At 36.4% G+C, this 25,733-nt stretch overlaps 1 protein-coding gene across 1 annotated transcript; it reads left to right on the plus strand.

Moving 5' to 3' along the window:
- The first annotated feature begins 2,261 nt into the window (after nt 1–2,261).
- LOC111056751 (7SK snRNA methylphosphate capping enzyme) lies at nt 2,262–25,733 on the plus strand. Its single transcript, XM_039441005.1, has 8 exons — nt 2,262–2,574; nt 6,339–6,587; nt 10,674–10,837; nt 13,405–13,837; nt 15,835–16,027; nt 18,703–18,852; nt 21,117–21,341; nt 24,834–25,733. The coding sequence occupies exons 1-8, from the start codon at nt 2,453–2,455 to the stop codon at nt 25,317–25,319; spliced, it is 2,022 nt and encodes a 673-aa protein (XP_039296939.1). The 5' UTR covers nt 2,262–2,452; the 3' UTR covers nt 25,320–25,733.

Here is a 25,733-nt window from a genome sequence, read left to right on the forward strand (position 1 = left end):
GTTGGCTGGTATTTTGAATAGAATAAAATATTTTTAAAATTGTATAAATTTTTATCGTCTACTAATATTAAGAATATAATATCATAGGCCTACAAACATATATTTCATGAGTGTATCAAATTTCTTGTTGTGGTATTGAATTCAGTTGACTCAATGACATACACCTCTATTACGCTTTCTCATCTGAGCTTAGACCTTCTAACCTATTACAATGTGAGTTTTTGAAATAGAGATGCTTCCCATGTTATTTAAATGGAGTCACTTTTCCTCCCTAGGGAGTTTTTCTGTTTTTTACTACCGAGGGCGAAAAAGTGACACTTTAGTATTATGTTTCAGGGAGTAAAGTAAGTACTTTAGACAGTAGGTGGAGGAAAAATCATATTTTTATCTTTTTTTTCATGTTACCGTCTATTACTATTACTATCTAATACCGGCCTAACATGATCATATAATATAAAGCTGATGTCTATAGTTCATTACAGTCAAGTTTGCAATACCATCATCATCATCATCATAAATATCATAATGATGTAATAGTGTGAATATTGAGAGGGTAGTATTGTAGTTTTTTTTGTGTGTATCTTATATTATTTTTCAGGTTTTTGAACTGAAATGAACTTTGATTTTACTGTTTGTTGAACTGAACCCTGCGTTTTTAGTGTGACAACTGTCTTGTTTGAATTTGCCAACTTGTTGCTCAGTTGTCAAAATTAAAGCAATTTTCGTGCATTTTCCAATTGCAGTTTCAATTTCATGTCGAAAAAGCCACTGTATTTGAAAATTGTACGAGCATTGACCTTTTTGCAGCTTTGGCTTTTCCACTGGAAGTTATGCTCAACGCTCGTGGAGGGGGAATAATTTTTAGTGAAAAGGCCACTGTTCGAATTGAGACGTAACTGGGAAAACATGTAACGGTGTGCTAGCCTCGGTCCTCTGAATGGGCCCATTTCCCATTCAGAGGGACAATGTTAAGTTTTTAGTTATCAGTAATTTTTATCTAGATGAATAGGAAACCAAATTTTATACAGTTAGTAGGAGTAGAATCAGAAAATTATTTGTGCGTGTGAGTTCAAGTATAGTGAGTTTTATTAAATCATATGTGAGTGTTTCTGAAGAGTCCAAGTTTGAATATTGTTAAAATGGTGAGTGCCAAACTTTTGCTGTTTTTCTTATTAAGCTCAAAATTTAATTTCATAGAATGACCGAGGCCCAAATTTAAATGCAGCAAGTTAGCAGGTTCCCAAAATGTGTAGATTGGAATAATTGAATATATTTTTTGTGAATCAATTGCTGAATCACTTTGTTCTGTTTGAAAATTTGACAAGTTACCTGACTATTAATTCGTTCTACCTATTTAGAGTTCAATAAACCCGAAGTTGAATTTTATTAGTATTTTTCATTGAAGTTCCTGGCTCGTAGTTACTAGTTGCTAAAATAGGTGACAATTAGATAATGATGATAATCTGTGCATTTTAATGAACGAATCCACTAGAAGCTCCCAACCAATCGAGGATTCAAATACCGGTAGATGAATTGATAGCAGTAAACTTTAGCAAATATTATAGAAGAGAAGAAACAACCCCCCTCCGTTTACATTGGTGCGCAGCGGTGGTATAGTCTGCAAGAATGACTATCGACCCACATGTATTCTTATATATTTCATATTTTGGAAGATGAACTCAATAGAGACAAATATATCACCAGTTAAAGAAATGATGTCAGATGTGTTGTGGGGTTAAAAATACCGTCACCGGTTACAATGATAATAATTAGTCATATAAATCAATTTAATTCACAAAAACACACCTATTCCTGCAGTGGCAGAGGCTCTTGTTGCCTCTGTCTGTCATGGCTGCCGTGTAACACATTGAGAGCGCTGTAAGCACACCAACAGCCGCTCTATGTATATTTAGCTCGTTGGGAGTAGGTCAATTTCCACACAGAAAGCACTAAACAAGTAGAGGACACATTATACGAATTTTTTGTAACTAACTATTGTATGTAATTGTAATTTATCTAATATTTTCTGTAATTGATGTTGTAGTTTTAGTTTTTTTGGGAAATAAACATTTATATAGGCCTATGTAATTCTATTTAATTCTCCAACCAAATTATTAATGTAATGTTTTTTTTAAATTCTCTGACATTGTCTAATGCAATTTCGTAATTGTTCTTTGACAAAAATAAATTATTATTATTATTATTATTCAATTCCAGGCAACAAAGAGAAAGGCAAACCCGGAGGAGGAGGAGCTATAAAAGGAGGAGGAGGAGGAAATCATAACCATCATCAACAACATCATCATCATCATCATCACCACCACAACAACAATAACAACAACAGCCGCAAACGCAGCCAAAGTTTCAGCGGCGGAGGAGGAGGAGGAGGTGGAGGTGATGGAGCGGGGGTGGAGGAGGATTCAGGAAAGGAGGAGAAGGAGGAGGAGGGAAGATGTTTGCCGCGTACAAGCGGCGGAAAAAGGATCACATGGTGCCCCCCACCAAGTTCCTGTTGGGCGGAAATATTTGCGATCCGCTCAATCTCAACAGTTTGCTGGATGAGGATATCAATCGGTGAGTGATTATTTATTAATGAATCATCATTTTCAAAAATATTGATAATTGACCGAGCGAAGTGAGGTCTAAGATTCAAGTCGACGGTTTTGCATTTCTCTTTATGTTTATATTTTTGTTTACGTTCCGCATTTACAGCGAAACGCAGCAATTGATTTTAATGTCATTTCAAAAATGTCAGCTGAGCTTCAGTGTTTACAAAGTTTGTGTTTCTTGAATGGTTCCAAATTTTCTTAAATAACTCAATATTATTCGTTATAAGTGGCAATTGAGTGGAATATTTCTAATTAATTTATCAATTCAAGCCATCTGAATTCAAAATTTATAGTTTTAATGTTTATTTTGGTCTAAAATTTTATAAAAACTGTACACGTGAAATTCTAACCTTATCTTGGACTTTGTCACTTGAAAATTAGGAAGAGAAATAGCACAAGGATTACCTTATTATTTCATCTTTCAATTACATTAGTGTCATTTGCATTGTAAATAAATAAATAAAATAAATAAATAATGAACCTTAACAGATATGTTCCTTTTTGAATTTCGTGTCGACGTATACATACAGTTTTTTGAAATTTTGAATTTTAAGGATAATACAAAAGGAAAAGGAGTCTCCTTTGAACGCCAATATTACCGTGAAAATCATTATTAAAAACACACAAAACAAGACAAAACAAAATTACAAAGAATTATGAAACAAATAAAACACAATAAAATGTTACAAATATAAAAAAACCATGGGCTTTGTGGTTGGGTGTGTTGGAGAAAGGAAAAAAAGAGAGGAAGATACCTAGCCAAATATGGTTTCCCATGTAATAGGCAGGCAAAGAAGAGAAGAGAAGTAATGAGGGAAAAAGGTAAGGGAGAAATGGGGGGAAGGAAATACTTTAGAATTATTCATCATAGTGTAGTGGACTATAATACTACCCGTTCAAAAACATCGAACATCTTGAAAATGTACTGAGCGCGAGGTCTACTGCTCACAGAACTACTAGTAAAAAACAGTTGGATGGGAAAAGAGACGTCGGAAGACCGAGGAAGCGGTGGACACCGGAACAGGCTTTACAAGCCTAGTCCATCATGGATGATGATGATAATAATTTTCAATTTACAATAATTTATTCAGAGTTTGGTAAATTTTAAGCCTATAGTGAGGTCCACGTTATAATGGCAGTAATATCGGGACACCGAGCTTCGCTCGTTATTTCCATTTATTGATAAACAGAACACAATTCTCTAAAATGATCGTGTTTATATTTCACAGCTGGCTATACGTAAGCAATTCACAGCTTATGAATTGCGGGGATGCGATATTATGATTTTTCACATACTCACTTTTTACTTTCCTTGCCCTATTACCATTGGTAAGGAAAGTATTGCTTTCCGAAAAAAATTAAGGTATGTAAATTTGTAAATTTCTATACGTTTCGAGGTCCCCTGAGTCCAAAAAACTGGTTTTTGGGGTATTGGTCTGTATGTGTGTGTGTGTGTGTATGAGTGTATGTGCGTCTGTGTACACGATATCTCATCTCCCAATTAACGGAATGACTTGAAATTTGGAACTTAAGGTCCTTCCCCTATAAGGATCCGACACGAACAATTTCGATCAAATGCAATTCAAGATGGCGGCTAAAATGGCGAAAATGTTGTCAAAAACAGGGTTTTTCGTGATTTTCTCGGAAACGGCTCCAATGATTTTGATCAAATTCATACCATGAATAGTCATTGTTAAGCTGTATCAACTACCACAAGTCCCATATCTGTAAAAATTTCAGGAGCTCCGCCCCATCTAGGAAAATTTTGATTTCAGATTTCCAATTATCAGGCTCCAGATACAGTTTAAACAAAAAACTTCGAGTGGAAAAGATTGAGTATGAAAATCTCTACAATTAATGTTCAGTAACATTTTCACCTAAAATTGAAAATAAGCTCGAAATTCGAGAAAATGTTATTATTTCAATTGCAAACTATTGGCAACTGTTGATTCTATTAAATCATTCACTATGAAGAGATAGAAGACTTCGTGTATCTCCAGCGTTATAATGTCCTGTCACCAGCTGGCTTAGATCTTTGAATAGACTTTAGATGCGCGGGAACACTAGCGTCAGGTGATCAATTTCTCATAACGGCAAGGAAAGTTGTGTGAGTGCGCCACACCAGATTTTTTTCTATCCACAGCTGTTTCAGCAAAGGATGAATTATCCTTTTAGGGCCGGTTTCCGAGCTCGGGATTCACCTAAGTTCTGGACTTTAAACAGCTAGAGTCAGAAAATTGGCTTTCCAAAACGGGGCGTAGTCGCAGTTTTTATAACAGTAGTCGTAGTTTTTATTTTCTCATTTCTATAATTGAAAACTTTTTACCTTGACGAAATTAAACATTTTCAAATAATTGTCATAATTGAAAATTAATAGATTATGAAGGCATAATCAAATTTTTTCAAATCATATTTTAAAGCGTGGATTATTATTTTTTTCTCTATTATTGTATAAAACTAGGAAACAACCAATGTAACTAGCTGATTGCAACTCTCACCAGCGGGCAAGGCTTGATTCCTTTTGCTGGTGATGCCGGATTGCCATTGAGAATCTAATTATGATTTTGGTATTATTCATGCTTAATTTTCATTTTAATTATTTTATACATTTGATTATAAAATTATGTATTTTCTTTTATTATGTTTTGAATATGTATTTATTGCATGGCAAATAAATTATTTGATTTGATTTGAAATCAAAATAGCTGAAACTTTAAACTATTTTCTCTATATTTTATTTTGTGTTTAATTTTCTAGTTTTTTGAAATTTAATTCAAACGTGACTATGACAATGACTGCGACCTTAGCCAAATCCCGAGCTCGGAAACCGGCCCTTAATGTCGTTCAGCGAGTTTCCCCAAGGATGAGACCCAGTGCAATCGAATTTTTATACAATAGACTTACTATCTTCCAAATTTCGTGAAAATCGTTAGAGCCGCTTTCGAGATCCGTTGAACATGAATAACCAGATATAAATATATATAAAATACAGAAATTGTTCGCTTAATATAATAGGATATGTACTTGAAAATACAGGTACTGCTAATTCTGTTGGATTTGTCCAGGGTCTGCTAAATTGTAATTGAACGAGCGTTAGCGAGTTCTCACTTATGACTCGAGGCCAATATCGTTGTTGTCCGTCGGTGTATTCTACACATTAGCAAATACTATTCCTACTTGTAGCATTAGGTTTTGTTATTTGAATTTAATTTGAAAAACACTTCATTGATGTTGGTGAGTTCAATTTGTAATAATAATATTGAAAATAAAATAATAAGTTTCAAATTTCCAATTTATAGAGATTTGAGTGAAATATTTTTGTTTTTTATCAGTTTTTAAATATCAAAATTCTAAATTTTTAGTTTAGTCATTAGTTTTGGAGTGGAAATTGGACTTTTTGAAGTGAAAGTGAAATCTTAACCTTATTCTTTTTTGAAACTTTTATTTGTAAAAAATTGGGAGAAGACAGTTTTGGGCTATGCCTGTTGTCTTCTCCCAATCATATTATATTTATTATAATTATGGTTTGTAATTGTCAATAAAATGAATAAATAAATAAATTAGAGACAATGATAACTTTTAAGGTAGGCGCACATAGATCTTCATCGGACGGACGGCACGCATCGGACGGATCGAATGACGTGAATTTCCTATCCCCTACGTGTATAAGCCAGTTCTTTCCTCTATTATATCATTGACAGATTATAGATGAATGTGATTTGTTGGCAGGGCGATGAACGCAGTTACGCCGAAGTCATCTCCGCTGCCGACGCGCAAAGTGGAGGTGGAGGTGATCATCCCGCCCAACATCAACGACCCACTCAACCTGATGGCGGCCACCGAAGACGATGACTACGCCGACTACCGCAACTCGCTGCTCGTGTCACCGCTCAAGGGGCCCGGCGGCGGCGGCGGCGGCCGACACTACAAACGCAAACGGCGCCACACCAAGAGCTTCTCGGCCAGCGATGAGGCAGGGTGAGTTCAGTGTTTTGTATCATATCGTGTTGATACTGTATCATGTGTGGTGATACTGTATCATGTGTGGTGATACTGTATCATGTGTGGTGATACTGTATCATGTGTATTGATACTGTATCATGTGTGGTGATACTGTATCATATCGTGTTGATACTGTATCATGTGTGGTGATACTGTATCATATGCGGTGATACTGTATCATGTGCGGTGATACTGTATCATGTGTGGTGATACAGTATCATGTGTGGTGATACTGTATCATGTGTGGTGATACTGTATCATGTGTGGTGATACTGTATCATGTGTATTGATACTGTATCATGTGTGGTGATACTGTATCATATCGTGTTGATACTGTATCATGTGTTGTGGTACTGTATCATGTGCGGTGATACTGTATCATATCGTGTTGATACTGTATCATGTGTGGTGATACTGTATCATGTGTGGTGATACTGTATCATGTGTGGTGATACTGTATCATATCGTGTTGATACTGTATCATGTGTGGTGATACTGTATCATGTGCGGTGATTCTACCAGATTCAGATTTCGCTAATTTGATGACATATAATTATTGTTCCTCTCGTTAAGTACTATCATTCCTGAGAGTATGAGCGATTTTAATTTTTGATAATTTTGCAAAAGTCCATGATGAAAAATGCAAATCTCCTAGATTTGATTTATATTAGGGCTATGGATAGAAACCTAACAAGTATTGACTTGTTAGAGACCTAACAAGCTATTGACCTAACAAGTGTTGTGCTTTAATATGAGACGTTTCGCTACAATACAGGGTGAGTTATGAAGCTGCAAACATAAAATCTTCCCTCCATTCACAGATCAGAGAAATCACTCATCTTCAAATGCTTATAACTCAAGAATAGGAACGAATTTCGCCAATGTGATTACATATTATTGTTCATCTCTATCATATTGTGCTGATACTGTATCATACAGTGGTGATACCGTAACATGTTTGATACTGTATCATTTATGGTGATATGCCATGGTAAAGGACCGTTATGTTGCAAATGTGAGTGTTAACTGAAGCCGATACTCCTAGTAGTTGTTTTTGGTGAAGCTATGTGACGCTGGTAGTCTCTCATACTGTGCCCATCTTACACTCTTACACTCCCAACAACACACTAATAATAGACAGTGTATAGGGTGTCTATGTTGCAAATGTGAGTGTTAACTGAAGCCGATAGTCCTAGTAGTTGTTTTTGGTGAAGCTATGTGACGCTGGTAGTCTCTCATACTGTGCCCTTCTTACACTCCCAACAACACACTAGGAGCAGCATGGCTTCCGATCGGGAAATCCACGGTAACAGCCGGAGTGGATTTCATCGATTCTATCATCAGTGCTATAGACAGGGGAGATAAAACTATAGGTACGTTCTTAGATATGAGCCGCGCTTTCGACAGTGTGAGGCATGATATGTTGATAGACTCATTGAACATCCTGGGAGTGAACGGAAAGGAGCGTACTTGGTTCTCCTCCTATTTGAAAGATAGGCAGCAATTCGTAGAGATTGAACATATAGATGAAACTGAAACGCTGCGCTACAAAAACAAATATCGCTCCAACATTGGACATTTGAATTATGGTGTGCCTCAGGGGACAATATTGGGCCCGCTGTTATTTATCTGTTACATAAAGGGGTTGCTTAGAGTTTTCCAAGAGCAAGCTACTTTGTGTCTATGCAGATGACGCTAATGTCATCTTCTCAGGTAATACATTGCAAAGTGTAGAAGAGACATCCGCAACTGACCTTTCTCTTATGAATAAATTTCTCAATGACAGGAACCTTCTTCTAAATGGGGGGAAGTCAGTCGTAATTTCATTTTCGACGAATCAGAGAAAAAATGAAATTTGCCCAAATGTCCTTATTAATAATGAAATGTTGGAATTAGTAAACGGTACACGATTCCTGGGTTTAGAAATCGACACAAATTTATCCTGGAATAGTCATGTTTGTCAGGTAGTCAAAAAAATCTCCCCTGGGCTGTATGCTTTAAGACAAATGTCAAATAAATGCAGTCTTCCAACCATGGAAACGCTTTATCATTCACTGGTACACTCCCATCTGGCCTATGGTTTATGCATCTACGGAGCCACGACCAAAAGCAATCTTGATAGAATTCTCATTCAACAGAAAAAAGCACTCAGAATAATGATGAATCTAAAAAGAATGGACTCTGTAAAACTGTTTTTTTCGCAGCTTGGCATTCTTACAGTTTACGGACAATATGTATTTGATGTAATCATGTATGTTAGGAATTACCCTGTAGAAGAGCTACGGAATGAAACTCATGGGTACAATACTAGATTTGGGAGGATAACGGAAAGACATAGGTTAGAATTTTTCAAGAAAAAGACGCACTACATGGGAAGGAAATACTTCACAATGCTGCCTTTAGAATTACAGGCAATAGAACATTAAAAAATTAAGTATAAAACTCAAGGAGTTTTTAATATCATAGTGTCTGTACTCCCTGCAGGAGTTTGCAGATAGCACTGTGCGTTTGTGATTGTTAATTATCGATTTTTGTTTATTTATATAGGAGGTTTAAGACTTACTCTTCTACTACATTTTATGTTTATGTTGTTTGTATATTGACGCTGTTCCTAATGTACCTGTACATGTTTATGAATAAAGATTTGTTCAATTCAATACGCAATGGTAAAGGAGCGTTATGTTGCAAATGTGAGTGTTAACTGAAGCCGATAGTCCTAGTAGTTGTTTTTGGTGAAGCTATGTGACGCTGGTAGTCTCTCATACTGTGCCCTTCTTACACTCTTACACTCCCAACAACACACTAATAATAGACAGTGTATAGGGTGTCTATGTTGCAAATGTGAGTGTTAACTGAAGCCGATAGTCCTAGTAGTTTTTTTGGTGAAGCTATGTGACGCTGGTAGTCTCTCATACTGTGCCCTTCTTACACTCTTACACTCCCAACAACACACTAATAATAGACAGTGTATAGGGTGTCTATGTTGCAAATGTGAGTGTTAACTGAAGCCGATAGTCCTAGTAGTTGTTTTTGTGAAGCTATGTGACGCTGGTAGTCTCTCATACTGTGCCCTTCTACACTCTTACACTCCCAACAACACACTAATAATAGACAGTGTATAGGGTGTCTATGTTGCAAATGTGAGTGTTAACTGAAGCCGATAGTCCTAGTAGTTGTTTTTGGTGAAGCTATGTGACGCTGGTAGTCTCTCATACTGTGCCCTTCTTACACTCTTACACTCCCAACAACACACTAATAATAGACAGTGTATAGGGTGTCTATGTTGCAAATGTGAGTGTTAACTGAAGCCGATAGTCCTAGTAGTTGTTTTTGGTGAAGCTATGTGACGCTGGTAGTCTCTCATACTGTGCCCTTCTTACATTCTTACACTCTTACACTCCCAACAACACACTAATAATAGACAGTGTATAGGGTGTCTATGTTGCAAATGTGAGTGTTAACTGAAGCCGATAGTCCTAGTAGTTGTTTTTGGTGAAGCTATGTGACGCTGGTAGTCTCTCATACTGTGCCCTTCTACACTCTTACACTCCCACAACACACTAATAATAGACAGTGTATAGGGTGTCTATGTTGCAAATGTGAGTGTTAACTGAAGCCGATAGTCCTAGTAGTTGTTTTTGGTGAAGCTATGTGACGCTGGTAGTCTCTCATACTGTGCCCTTCTTACACTCTTACACTCCAACAACACACTAATAATAGACAGTGTATAGGGTGTCTATGTGCAAATGTGAGTGTTAACTGAAGCCGATAGTCCTAGTAGTTGTTTTTGGTGAAGCTATGTGACGCTGGTAGTCTCTCATACTGTGCCCTTCTTACACTCTTACACTCCCAACAACACACTAATAATAGACAGTGTATAGGGTGTCTATGTTGCAAATGTGAGTGTTAACTGAAGCCGATAGTCCTAGTAGTTGTTTTTGGTGAAGCTATGTGACGCTGGTAGTCTCTCATACTGTGCCCTTCTTACACTCTTACACTCCCAACATATTGATTATATATAATGTTTTGTGAATAATTTTGTGATTAATTGTATAATTTTAGATCGGCTGCAGCAGTGGGTAGTGGAGGCGTGGAAGCTGTGGATGGTGGTTCGGAACCCACCTCAACGTCTGAGGCTAAACATGCAAACGTGGAGCAGGCCAGCATGAGTAGGCGAAGAGCCAACCTGAAACCGTTGGAGTTGGCCAAGGAGAAGGACAGCTCTGGTCAGTTGCTACAATATATGTATAGTGAGGTCCACGTTATAATGGCAGTCATTGATTAACATTGGTGTTGCTATCCTTGTCTATCATTCTACAAAGCAGATAGCAAATGTTTCAAATTATAGTTTGTGTATCAAGTTGAGATGATACTGTATCATATTGTGTTGATACTGTATCATGCTGTGTTTGTTCTTGTCCTATAGTGAGGTCCACGTTATAATGGCAGTATTTGATTAACATTGGTGTTGGTATCCTTGTCTATCATTCCACAAAGCAGATAGCGAATGTATCAAATCATAGTGTTGTGTATCAAGTTGAGATGATACTGTATCATATTGTGTTGATACTGTATCATGTTGTGGTTGTTCTGGTTCTATAGTGAGGTCCACGTTATAATGGCAGTAATTGATTAACATTGGTGTTGGTATCCTTGTCTATCATTCCACAAAGCAGATAGCGCTATCTTCTACCACCTCCGCACTGTTCCCACATCGTTCTTCTACAATGTAGAAATATGATTAACTAACAAAATAGTTGATCTCAATTATGGAAATTTATTATTAAATTTTCAAAAGATATATGTTCTTGACGAATAGAATATAACATTGATATTCAGCTGATAGTTGCAGTGATAGTAGTTTTAATTTTTCTGCTCAAAATTTTCAAGTTTATTTCAATGTTATTGAAACTTTCGGATTGTTTAGTGTTATTTCCGGCTCTTATCAACCCTTCAAAATTCAAAATTCGTCAGTCATATCTCGAATATGTATTCTCTGAGTGTTAATCTATGGTGAAAACAGAAATTTTAAACTTAACCTCACTTTGGACTATTTATGTGCCAAAATCAAGGAATTGAAGAAGTTTTGGGCAATTGCCTGTTTCTCTTTCCAAATATCGTGTTTGTGACTGTTCTAATAAATGAATAAATAAATAAATATTTTTTAACAATATTGAACAGTTGATATTACATCAGATAAACCGGTATCAGCTATGAAAATGAAAAAAAATTCATTAGTCTACCACTCAAGACTCAGCTATCCTCTTTATAAGGCAGTGGCAAGACAGAGAATCGGCAACAAACACTGTTCTCCTATGTTTCTCCACTGTCATTATAACGTGGACACCTCACTGTAGTTACAGTTTTGGATTCTATAAACCGTGCAGAGTTTGGAGAATTTATTATTTATTAATTTACCCATTAGATAGTACATAATTATTTGTCATTAAAATGATATTGGAAGAGCGAAAACGGGGCAATGGGGAAACCCTTCAATACTCCAAATTTTGATTTATATGAGTTCAAAATAAGGTTAATATTCGGGCTATGGATAGAGGTTGACCTAACTCGTGTCATGCCATAATATGAGACGTTCCGCTACAATACAGGGTGGGTTATCCACTCAAACATAAAATATTCCCTCCACTCACAGATCACAGAAATCACTCATCTTCAAATGCTTATAACTCTAGAATTGGAGCGAATTTACTTCACATCACAATTTTTATTATTTTCAAATTCTCATTTTTTGAATGAATGAATGAATGAATTTTATTTGCCAAAAACAAAATACAAAAAAATAAATATAAGTATATGATACTGCACTTAAACCAAGATACATGCATTTATTTAATTAGATATAATAACGAAATGATATCCTTTACATTACAAACAATAGTTTTAAAATGAAGATTCAATTTATGATCACATGCATAAGTACAGTAGGTGAGGCAAAAACACCGGCAAAAGGAAGATTCCTTGTGCGCCAGTGTGAGTCGTAAATCAGCTTAATCAGGGATGTAATATATAAACTTGAATCTAGCGTATGAAGTGTTCGAAAATATAATTTATAATATAAAGTTGATTATTGTATAAATGTCAACGATTGGAAATAATTCAAGTTTAGCCATGCCTCTATGGCTCTTTTTCTGTGTTTATTATTTCGGAAATTATTAAGTGGAAATTCACTTTCTAGTATATTTATGAATTTACTGCTAATGTAGTAAAGTTGCCTTCTAAGAAGAGCTGAGTTGGTGTTATATATTTCATATTTTCTTATTGTATTAGGTCTAAGATTATAATTTATGTCATCGGCTGGAGGGAAATTATGCTCGTATTTAAAACTGTAATTTGTTATGCAACTAAGATATAACTGTCGTATAGTTTTAACATCAAATTCACTGAACAAAATCTTACTATCATAAGTTCTAGGTTTCTTTAAAATTGTCTTTATGATGAATTTTTGTATTAGAAAAAGGTTTTTAATATGGGTATCGAAAGTCCCACCCCAAACTATTAAACCATATCGCATTAGGGATTCTACTAGTGCCGTATATACCTGTTTGCATTACTTTGCAATTAATCACAATTAAACACTATTCTTACACTCTCACTCCAACAACACAGTAGTCGACAGTAATCGGCTAGAAATTTGCAACATGGACGACCTATACCATGGGATACCTTCTTATCCTATCTTTCCTCTATGCTTGTATTTTCTCATGCTATATGCCCCAGTTATCCGGGATGTCTTGAATCACATGTATAATTATATTTTTTAAATTTATTTCAGACAACGTTGGCACCACTGACCACCAACAATCCACGTCTACCAACCCAACCACACCAAATGCCGAGAAACCAGTGACGTCATCGACAATGAATTCTACCGATACAGTGACGTCATCAGCAGAAGTGACGTCATTTGCGAAACCTGTGAATGAAGTTGGCGGGAAAAATTCGAAACCTGTGACGCCATCAGCGGGTGGCGGGAATTTCAAAAATTCTAAATCGGTGACGTCATCGGTGGGTGGTGGCAGTTTCAAAAAGTGTCGCAAAGACTCTAAAGATAAGATTGTGAGCCCGGCGATACCGCAGCCGGGGGCGTGGGGAGACAAGAGTCATCATCATCATCATCATCATCACAGGTTCAGGCCCCCTCAGAACCAGAGGACGCCCAACTTCAAGGAGAGCAACGCACGGTTTAGATACGGCAACTATAATAGGTCAGTGATAATATCACCCTATGACCACTTTCATAATCTATAGAAATAAAAATCGAGCCTCAAATTTTGACATTCAATAACTTTTTTATGTGTGCACCGAATTTGATGATTTTTACTTTGCTTGCCCTATTACCATAGGTAAGGAAAGTATTGCTTTCCGAAAAAAATTAAGGTACCCCAATTTCTAAATTTCTATACGTTTCAAGGTCCCCTGAGTCAAAAAACTCAAGTGGAGTAGATTGAGCATGAAAATCTCTACAATTAATGTTCAGTAACATTTTCACCTAAAATTGAAAATAAGCTTTAAATTCGAGAAAATGTGATTATTCAATTGCAAATTATTGTTGATTCTATTAAATCATTCACTATGAAGAGATAGCAGACCTCATGTGTGTCTCCAGCGTTATTGCCCTGTCACCAGCTGGCTCAAATCTTTGAATAGTAGACTTGAGATGCGCGGGAACACTAGCGTAAGGTGATCAATTCTCATAACGGCAAGGAAAGTTGTGTGAGTGCGCCACACCAGATTTTTTTAGTTGTGCTCGTTATGTTCAGGACCAGGTTGATGGCCTATCAAATTTATAATCCGACTTCAGGACCCTTTCCTACGGTCCTTCAAAGTTTACATGTAATCCTTATGGGAGTAGATTTGTGAGCTGGCCACACACAGAAAGAAAAATCAGCTGTTTTAATCATTTCGTCATCCAACAGCCGTCGGTAGATAGTAGGCAAGAGTGTGTGCTGCTCCATAACCACCCATGTATTTTATTCTAAACGCCCCGACTAAAAACAAAATGACTTCTGTGTGTAATCTTCTAGCAGTGCGGCCTCAGGTTAAAGACTTACATGCTCTAAACACATTGCCTTGTTTCGAATAATTGTGTTGTCTTCAGTGTTCAGAATTGATTGATTTTTAGTAAATCATTTATTTTGCAGTTGGAGAAGTATCCATATAAATAGAATGTCGCATCGCGCCTCCTCAGGTGTGCATCCAGCTAAAGTCTGTCATGAGACACATTAAACTATTTGGCGGTACGAAGTTCGCCGGGCCAGCTAGTTATATTATATCAAAAAATCTGGTGTGGCGCACTCATACAACTTTCCTTGCCGTTATGAAAATTGATCACTGACACTAGTGTTCCCGCGCATCTCAAGTCTACTATTCAAATATTTGAGCCAGCTGGTGACAGGGCAATAACGCTGGAGACACACATGAGGTCTGCTATCTCTTCATAGTGAATGATTTAATAGAATCAACAATAATTTGCAATTGAATAATCACATTTTCTCGAATTTAAAGCTTATTTTCAATTTTAGGTGAAAATGTTACTGAACATTAATTGTAGAGATTTTCATGCTCAATCTACTCCACTTGATTTTCTTTGTTTCAATTGTATCTGAAGACCGATAATTGGGAATCTATCTGCATTGATGGGGCGGAGCTCCTGAAATTTTTACAGATATGGGACTTGTGGCAGTTGATAGAGCTTATCGATGACTTTTTTAGGTATCAATTTGATCAAAATCGTTGGAGCCGTTTCCGAGAAAATCACGAAAAACCCTGTTTTTGACAACATTTTTGCCATTTTAGCCGCCATCTTGAATTGCATTTGATCGAAATTGTTAGTGTCGGATCCTTATAGTGAAAGGACCTTAAGTTCCAAATTTCAAGTCATTCCGTTAATTGGGAGATGAGATATCGTGTACACAGACGCACATACACTCATACACACACACACACACACACACACACACACACACACACACACACACACACACACACACACACACACACACACACACACACACAGATTAATACCCAAAAACCAGTTTTTTGGACTCAGGGGACCTTGAAACGTATAGAAATTTAGAAATTGGGGTACCTTAATTTTTATCGGAAAGCAATACTTTCCTTACCTATGGTAATAGGACAAAAGAAAAAGATAGATGATGATTGTCTATTGTTTTGTACAATAAATGAATGAATTGTTGTTTAGGTATTACGGATACAGGACGCCTTCGTCGTCGGGAGGTGTGGACCCTCGGCTGAGGGTGCTGTTGCGACGCCGCGACCTGTTCGAAGGCAAGGATGTGTTGGACATTGGCTGTAATGTGGGCCATGTCACGCTGGCACTCGCCAAGGAGGCTGCACCTCGCTCGGTCATTGGCATCGACATCGATCGGCAACTGGTCAGTGTCACTGGACACTCTCATATAACACTATATATTTTATTTCGTTGAGCAACTATCGCTGGTTTGAATTCTCCTATATAACACAATGTGTTTCATTTCGTAGAGCAACTATCGCCTATGTGACCACTCTTGTATTTTTGTAATTTGATGTTTGACATAGGTCTCTTCAAACCTGGCAAAGGAAATAAAATAAATCAATAATATATAATCAATCTTATATAACAATTTGTTCAATTTCGTTGAGCAACTATCGCTGATGTGAACACTCCCATATAACACAATGTATTCTATCGCAGGTATGAACACTCTTATATACCACAATGTGTTTCATTTCGTAGAGCAACTATCGCCTTTGTGACCACTCTTGTATTTTTGTAATTTGATGTTTGACATAGGTCTCTTCAAACCTGGCAAAGGAAATAAAATAGATCAATAATTAATTAATCTTATATAACAATGTGTTCAATTTCGTTGAGCAACTATCGCTGATGTGAACACTCTCATATAACATAATGTATTCTATCGCAGGTATGAACACTCTTATATACCACAATGTGTTTCATTTCGTAGAGCAACTATCGCCTTTGTGACCACTCTTGTATTTTTGTAATTTGATGTTTGTATTGGTCTCTTCAAACCTGGCAAAGGAAATAAAATAAATCAATAATTAATCAATCTTATATAACAATGTGTTCAATTTCGTCCAGCAACTATCGCTGATGTGAACACTCTCATATAACACAATGTATTCTATCGCAGGTATGAACACTCTTATATACCACAATGTGTTTCATTTCGTAGAGCAACTATCGCCTATGTGACCACTCTTGTATTTTTGTAATTTGATGTTTGACATAGGTCTCTTCAAACCTGGCAAAGGAAATAAAATAGATCAATAATTAATTAATCTTATATAACAATGTGTTCAATTTCGTTGAGCAACTATCGCTGATGTGAACACTCTCATATAACATAATGTATTCTATCGCAGGTATGAACACTCTTATATACCACAATGTGTTCAATTTCGTTGAGCAACTATTTCTGATGTAAACAGTCTCATATAACAAATGTATTCTATTTCTTTGAGGTTCTAGGCTATCGTAGGTGTGAAAACTCTTATATAATGAAATGTGTTCAATTTCGTTGAGCAACTATCGCTGTAAGGAACATTATGCTATAACATAATGTATTTTATTTCGTTGAGCAACTATCGCTGATGTGACCACTCTCAAATAACATAATGTGTTTCATTTCGTTGAGCAACTATTGCTGATGTGAACACTCATATACCGCAAGGTGCTTTATTTCGTTGAGCAACTATCGCTGATGTGACCACTCACATATAACTCAATGTGTTTTATTTCTTTGATCAACTACCTCCTATGTGAACAGTCTCATATAACACAATGTTGTATATTCTTATCAGCTGAGCTAACTATTGGACTGTGTCATCATCATATAAATTTGGAAGAAAATAAGCATAAGTAGGCCTATTATCTTATTATTTCATCGATTAATGTTATTACATCAGTGTCATTTGTATCGTAAATAAATAAATCAATTTCGTCGAGCAACTATCGCTGATGTGACCTTTCTCATATAAATCTACACATTCTATATCTCAGCAACTACCGCTGATGTGAACACTCTCTTAAACACAATGGCCCATATGAATAAAACCAGAGCAAATGCTCATTAGCAAAAGCATTGAGCATAAGGTTTTGCTCATGAGCAAAAGGTAGAAGCAAAATCATTTGCTCATTTTGATATGAATAAGCTTTACCTTATACTCTTACCTTATGCTCCTGAACTCTGGAGCAAATGCTTATTTTAAAGATTTTTCATTAGCTGATTCGCTTTTGTAGTCTTAATTTGTATTTATAGCTCACGGAAGCGCTAAATATGCAAACAGGGGGCACCGCTTGTGTTTGCATCGTCTGCTCTGTTTTCTATATTTATGAATACAGTTTTAGGTTAGTTGAGTTTAGAATTGAAATAATAGCGTGAAAAAATGTCATCTCTATAATAATCTTCTGCATATTCTTATATCAATAACCTTCTTATAATCGTCTACACTCTCATATTCTTAAATGCCTATTTCCTATTTTGTGATGGCTATCTTTATAACAGGTAGCTTTTGTATTTATTCTTTTGTAGGAATAATGGTGATATATATCATGGTTGAATCTAAAAAGAGTTTTATAGCTCTACACTATTGGTTGTGATAGTATCTGGTATAGTTTCCTCTTCCTCATACGAATTAGTTGAGCCATTCTACTATGAGCAAAAGGTGATAAGCTGCTCTAGACTAGACTCACCTTTTTTGAAGCATTTGCTTCAAAAGTTGAGCAAATGCTCAAACTATTTTTTTGATGAGCATGAGCAAAAGGTTTTGCTGACGTTTATTCATATAAAATGAAGCAAATGCTCCATATTTTAGAAGAATGAGCAAATGCTCAACTTTATTCATATGGCCCAATGTGTTTTATTTCGTTGAGCAACTATCACTTATGTGAACACGCTCATATAACACAATGTGTCTAATTTCGTTGAGCAACTATTGTCTTTGTGAACACTCTGGTATAACAAAATGTGTCAAATTTCGTCCAGCAACTATCGCTGATATGAACACTCTCATATAACACAATGTATTTCATGTTTGATTGCAGATAGAGGCGGCAAAACGCAACGTGAAGCACTATGTGAGCTTTGACAAAAATCAGAAGTTGCCCTTCCCCAGGGCAATGGCCAAGATGTACGGCCCACTCGACGCCACCACTGACAAGACCGTCTTTCCCCATAATGTGTCATTTGTACAGGTGAGCCCTCCTAACAAACCTTGACAGACTGAATTCTTGACTAGCTGAAGCAGAAGTCGCCTTACCCATGAGCATGTATGGGCCATTAAAGTCGTTGAGCAACTATCGCTGATGTGACTACTCATATATAACACAATGTGTTTCATTTCGTTGAGCAACTATCGCTGATGTGAACAGTCTCATATACCGCAATGTGTTTCATTTCGTTGAGCAACTATTACTGATGTGACCATTCTCATAAACCGCAACGTGTTTCATTTCGTTGAGCAACTATTACTGATGTGACCATTCTCATATACCGCAATGTGTTTCATTTCGTTGAGCACTATCGCTGATGTGACCATTCTCATATACCGCAATGTGTTTCATTTCGTTGAGCAACTATCGCTGATGTGAACAGTCTCATATACCGCAATGTGTTTCATTCGTTGAGCAACTATCGCTGATGTGACCATTCTCATATGCCGCAATGTGTTTCATTTCGTTGAGCAACTATCGCTGATGTGACCATTCTCATATAACACAATGTGTTACATTTCGTTGAGCAACTATCGCTGATGTGACCACTCTCATATAACACAATCTGTTTTATTTCGTTGAGCAACTATTGCTGATGTGACCATTCTCATATACCGCAATGTGTTTCATTTCGTTGAACAACTATCGCTGATGTGCCCACTCTCATATGCCGCAATGTGTTTCATTTCGTTGAGCAACTATCGCTGATGTGACCATTCTTATATGCCGCAATGTGTTACATTTCGTTGAGCAACTATCGCTGATGTGACCATTCTCATATGCCGCAATGTGTTTCATTTCGTTGAGCAACTATTGCTGATGTGCCCACTCTCATATGCCGCAATGTGTTTAATTTCGTTGAGCAACTATCGCTGATGTGACCATTCTCATATACTGCAATGTGTTTCATTTCGTTGAGCAACTATCGCTGATGTGACCACTCTCATATAACACAATCTGTTTCATTTCGTTGAGCAACTATCGCTGATGTGACCATTCTCATATGCCTCAATGTGTTTCATTTCGTTGAGCAACTATCGCTGATGTGCCCACTCTCATAAACCGCAATGTGTTTCATTTCGTTGAGCAACTATCGCTGATGTGACCACTCTCATATACCGCAACGTGTTTTATTTTGATAATTTCAAATAATATAATACAGGGTGAGTTATTCACTAAAATGCAAAATCTTTGCTCCACTCACAGTGTTTCACTCGAACATAAAATCTTACCTTCACTCACAGATCAGAGAAATCACTAATCTTCAAATGCTTATAACTGAAGAATAGTAGTGAATTTGGCCAATGTGATGACATCATATTGTTCCTCTCGTCAACTACTATCATTCCTGAGAGAGTTTGAGCGATTTTAATTTTTGATAACTTTACAAAAATCCATGATGGATTATTATTATTATTCTTGGATCTCATGAAAAATGCTCATCTCCCAGATTTGGTTGATATCTGGGCTATGGATAGAGGTTGACCTAACAAGTGTTGTGCTATAATATGCGACGTTTCGCTACAATACAGGGTGAGTTATGAAGCTGCAAACATAAAATCTTTTCTCCACTCTCAGATCAGAAAAATCACTCAATTTGGACTAACAAGTCTCTCTCACTCACTCACTCTTTTTGGTAGAGAGTTAGTGGAAAGGATATTTTGAATATTCTTTTCGAAGAATGGACATTGATATGTCCAAAGCTCCGCCAAGTCTACTTATGTTGATGCATAACAATATTATCTATAGTTATTCCAAATTGCTTTTTTCCCATCATATACAGTTCAATAATCATTTTCTTAGTCTATATTATGTAAATTCATCTATAATTTTGCTGTATAGTAAGCTGTTGTATATAAGTGTATAAGTCAGTATATATTGTAATCTACATAAATAAAGTACTCAATCAATCAATCTCTCTCTCTCTTCTTGGTAGAGAGTTAGTGGGGAGGATATTTTTAATATTCTTTCCGGAGAATGGACATTGATATGTCCAAAGCTCCGCCAATTTATGTAGATGCATAACATAATTATCTATAGTTATTATATTACAAATTGCTTTTTCATATTATTTACAGCTCAATAATTATTTTCTTAGTCTATATTATGTAAATTCATATATAATTTTGCTGTATTGTATACAAGTGTATAAGCCAGTATATATTGTAATCTACATAAATAAAGTACTCAATCAATCAATCTCTCTCTCTTCACCGTTTAATTTTTGATTGTATGTTTGTTTTCAGGGCAACTACGTCCTAGACTCGGACGCTCGACTCAGCTTGGATGCGTGCCTGCAGCAGTTCGACACAATCGTCTGCCTATCGGTGACAAAGTGGCTGCACCTGAATTGGGGTGATGCCGGCCTCAAGAGGGCGTTCAGGCGGATATTCGCCCAGCTGCGACCGGGCGGTGCTCTGGTGCTGGAGCCTCAGCCCTGGCATTCCTACAACAAGAAGCGCAACCTCACTGTGAGTACAACACTTGACGATCTGAAAACTAGATCAATTGACAACTTGACCAACTAAAATGGTGGCATAATGAACACTTTACTAATATGCTTGACATATCATCACATATAACCATAGAGAAACAATAGCGTAAGTAGATATCCCATGGTATAGGGAATTTATGTCGCAACTTTTACTGTTATCTCAAGCCGATTATTGTAAATTTTTACTGTTTTGTTGGGGTGAGAGTGTATGAACGGCACAATTTGAGAGACTACCAGCGTCACACAGCTGCATAGGAAAGAACTACATGAACTATCGGCTTGGGATAACAGTAAAAGTTGCGACATAAACGCCCTATACCATGGGATACCTACTTATGCTATCGTTTCTCTATGATATAACCTAGTGGAGAAGATTGTTCTAATTTTCGGAACAAAATATTTCAAATCAATATTTATTTTACAGTTCTGAGTCCCAAGAAGAAGGAATTTTGTTATCAATTCGGATCTTAATTTTTCTCAATTCAAAATTAATTGTTTGGTGAGAAAATTAGACCAAATTTTATAAAGTGAAGAAAACATAACCTTTTTTACTTTCCTTGCCCTATTACCATAGGTAAAGAAAGTATTGCTACCGAAAAAAATTAGGTACCCCAATTTCTAAATTTCTATGCGTTTCAAGGTCCCCTGAGTCCGAAAAAGTGGTTTTTGGGTATTGGTCTGTATGTGTGTGTGTGTGTGTATGAGTGTATGTGCGTCTGTGTACACGATATCTCATCTCCCAGTTAACGGAATGACTTGAAATTTGGAACGTAAGGTCCTTACACTATAAGGATCTGACACGAACAATTTCGATCAAATGCAATCCAAAATGTTGTCAAAAACAGGGTTTTTCGCGATTTTCTCGAAAACGGCTCCAACGATTTTGATTAAAGTTATACCCAGAATAGTTATCGATAAGCTCTATAAACTGCCACAAATCCCATATCTGTAAAAATTTCAGGAGCTCCGCCCCATCTATGCAAAGTTTGATTCTAGATTCTCAATTATCAGGATTCAGAAACAATTTAAACAAAAAATTTCTAGTGGAAAAGATTGAGCATGAGAATCTCTACAATTAATGTTCAGTAACATTTTCACCTAAAATTGAAAATAAGCTTGAAATTCGAGAAAATGTGATTATCCAATTATTGCAAACTGTTGGCAACTGTTGATTCTATTAAATGATTCACTATGAAGAGATAGCAGACATCGTGTGTCTCCAGCGTTATTGCCCTGTCACCAGTTGGCTCAAATCTTTGAATAGTAGACTTGAGATGCGCGGGAACACTAGCGTCAGGTGATCAATTTTCATAACGGCATGGAAAGTTGTGTGAGTGCGCCGCACCAGATTTTTTTCTGGACTATTCTAGTGAATCGAAATTCGGGGGAGAAACGCCAACAGTATTGGGCTGTGCCTGTTGATCCTCCCCAAATTATTTTACATTATAATTTTGTATCATTGAATCAATAAAATAATAATATTGGAAACTTGATTGCCGAAAATATGACGACCTGAAAAGTTGACTAACTGGTAAATTGACCAACTGAAAACTTGATGAACTGAAAACTGGACGAACTTGACTAATGTAAACCCCAATCAACAGATAATTATTGACTAGCAGGTAACCGACAGTGATGAGGTGCACGTTATAATGGCAGTGTAGGAAGATAGGAGGAGGAAAGGGTTGCCAGATCTCAGCCTTCTTGCCACCCAAACAGCTCATACTGGTATATCTCATAAATTTAACTGTTCATTATTGTTGAAAATAGTTTATCATATTTTATTTGCTAAGAAATAGTTATTTGTATATCTAGAGTGAAAAGTACGACTTTTTCTCCCTGAGGGAAAAGTTTGAAGCCCGAGGCGAAGCCGAGGGCAACAATTTTCCTGAGGGAGAAAAAGTATTTTTCACTCGTGATGTACACAACATTTTTCCTCCATCTACATTTTTTTATAGAAACTGCAAATAAAATCATTCTAATAACTTACGTATTGGTGACAATGTTTCCTAACAACATAACCTAAAATCTAAAACCTAAAAACCGGCCGTCTGATTGGCACTGCCGATTGCGCTATCTATCGGCAAAAGTTGTAACAATTATATCAGCTGGGTGTCTACCAAAAATGGCTGACTCCAGATCAGGCGGTACAGATTTGAATTGCAGATCAAAAATACTTGTTTGCTGGTATTTCGAATAGAATAAGATATTTTAAAAATTGTATAAATTTGTATCGTCTACTAATATTAATATAATATCATACAAACATATATTTCATGAGTTGTCAAATTTCTGGTTGTGGTATTGAATTCAGTTGACTCAATGACAGACACCTCTTTATGCTTTCTCATCTGAGCTTAGACCTTCTAACCTATCATATTAATGTAAGTTTTTAAAATAGAGATGCTTCCCATGTTATTTAAATGGAGTCACTTTTACTCCCTAGGGAGTTTTTCTGTTTTTTACTACCGAGAGCGAAAAAGTGACACTTTAGTATTATGTTTCAGGGAGTAAAGTAAGTACTTTAGCCAGTTGGTGGAGGAAAATATATTTTTTCAAGATGTAATAATAAATTTTCATGATTGAGATTAAATATTTTGTCGATTAGTTGAATTTCTACATTGTTGATAAACGATGTGCCAACATCGCAATGCGTGAAAGAGATAGAGCTATCTGCTTTGATGAACGATAGACAAGGATAGCTTGTCTTAAAATAGCTTAAAATAGGGCTTTAACCATCCACGGTGAATTGAGAGTTGATATGCAAAAATTTCAAATTAATGAGTTGAGTAGTTGAGACGTGATGATGTGTCATTCGTGAATTTCCTAAGTCAATTCTTCTCTTTATTATATTATTATAGATGTGTGTTGTAAATTTGAAGATGATTAACTAGTTTGTTTGGTATGTAGTATTAAGGAGAGAGCATTTTACTCGTTTGAAGAAATGTTGAACTGCAATGCCTATCCATAATATTATTGTTCTCAATTGCTTTAACTCTGGTCTGTTTTCAGATTATGTGGCTGTGTGAATTTATGTATATTTTATTTTGTATATGTATAATATATCATATATCAGCTAATAGTTGCAGTGTTAGTAGTTTTGATTTTTCTGCTCAAAATTTTCAAGTTTATTCCAATATTATTGAAACTTTCGGATTGTTTAGTGTTATTTCCGGCTCTTATCAACCCCTTCGAAATTCAAAATTCATCAATCATATCTCGAATACGAATTCTCTGAGTGTTGATCTTTAGTGAAAACAGAAATTTTAAACTTAACCTCACTTTGGACTATTTATGAGCCAAAATCAAGGAATTGAAGAAGTTTTCGGCAATTGCCTGTTTCTCTTTCCAAATATCGTGTTTGTGACTGTTCTAATAAATAAATAAATAAATAATATGTTCAATTGACTTTTGTCCATGTAATCAATGTTTGTTTATGACAATAATAAAGATTTGTTTTGTGTTACAGCCGGAGATGTGGCAGAACTACAAGTCGATAGAGCTGTTTCCGCACAAGTTCAGTCAGCACCTGTTGTCGGAGGTAGGCTTCACCAAGTGCGAAGTTCTCGGAGTCCCACATCATCACAGCAAGGGCTTCCAGAGACCGCTCAAACTTTTCACCAAGGGAGAGGCCACTAGTAGCCCTGCTACTGATACTGGTAGCTCTGCTACTGCTACTGGTAACTCTGCTACTGATACTGGTAGCTGTGCTACTGCTACTGGTAACTCTGCTACTGATACTGGTAGCTGTGCTACTGATACTGGTAGCTCTGCTACTGATACTGGTAACTCTGCTACTGATACTGGTAGCTCTGCTACTGCTACTGGTAACTCTGCTACTGATACTGGTAGCTGTGCTACTGATACTGGTAACTCTGCTACTGGTAGCTCTGATACTGGTAACTCTGCTACTGATGTCTCTTGTGTAGCAAGTAAATCAATGAATACGGACTGAATAAAATATTAAAATAAAGTGAAAGACGATGCATTCATGCCCGGTTGCAGAGTCGGCATTTAAAATCAGGCCGTATTTAAATCATAAACTTAAATCTTAAATCAGGCATTTAAATCATAAACTTATTTATGAAGCCATAACTCCACTTTTCGTTGCACAGATGTCAAAGTAAACTATAGCTCCTATAAAACTAAAAACGCCCAATTAATCACATGATTTCGTTGCAGAGTCGTCAAAAAGAGCTTATTTATGTCTCTTATAGCTAAAAACGGTAATTTAAGTTATGGACCCGAAGTCGTGCTGTTAAATCCAATATCTGCACTTGCCAAATGCTTTTTAGAGGTTGTGATAGCTTTTTTGAAAGATGTTTGAGAAAAACCATCTGTATAAGTGAATTATTTTTTCTCTCCCTAT

Source organism: Nilaparvata lugens, chromosome 14 (assembly GCF_014356525.2).
Source record: "Nilaparvata lugens isolate BPH chromosome 14, ASM1435652v1, whole genome shotgun sequence".
NCBI classification, from domain to species: domain Eukaryota; kingdom Metazoa; phylum Arthropoda; class Insecta; order Hemiptera; family Delphacidae; genus Nilaparvata; species Nilaparvata lugens.

Coding starts and splice junctions, on each gene's coding strand:
- LOC111056751 (XM_039441005.1), top strand. CDS start 2,453: ATGTTTGCCGCGTACAAGCGGCGGAAAAAGGATCACATGGTGCCCCCC. Junction 2,575..6,338: donor CTGGATGAGGATATCAATCG/GTGAGTGATTAT, acceptor ATTTGTTGGCAG/GGCGATGAACGCAGTTACGC. Junction 13,838..15,834: donor AGATACGGCAACTATAATAG/GTCAGTGATAAT, acceptor ATTGTTGTTTAG/GTATTACGGATACAGGACGC.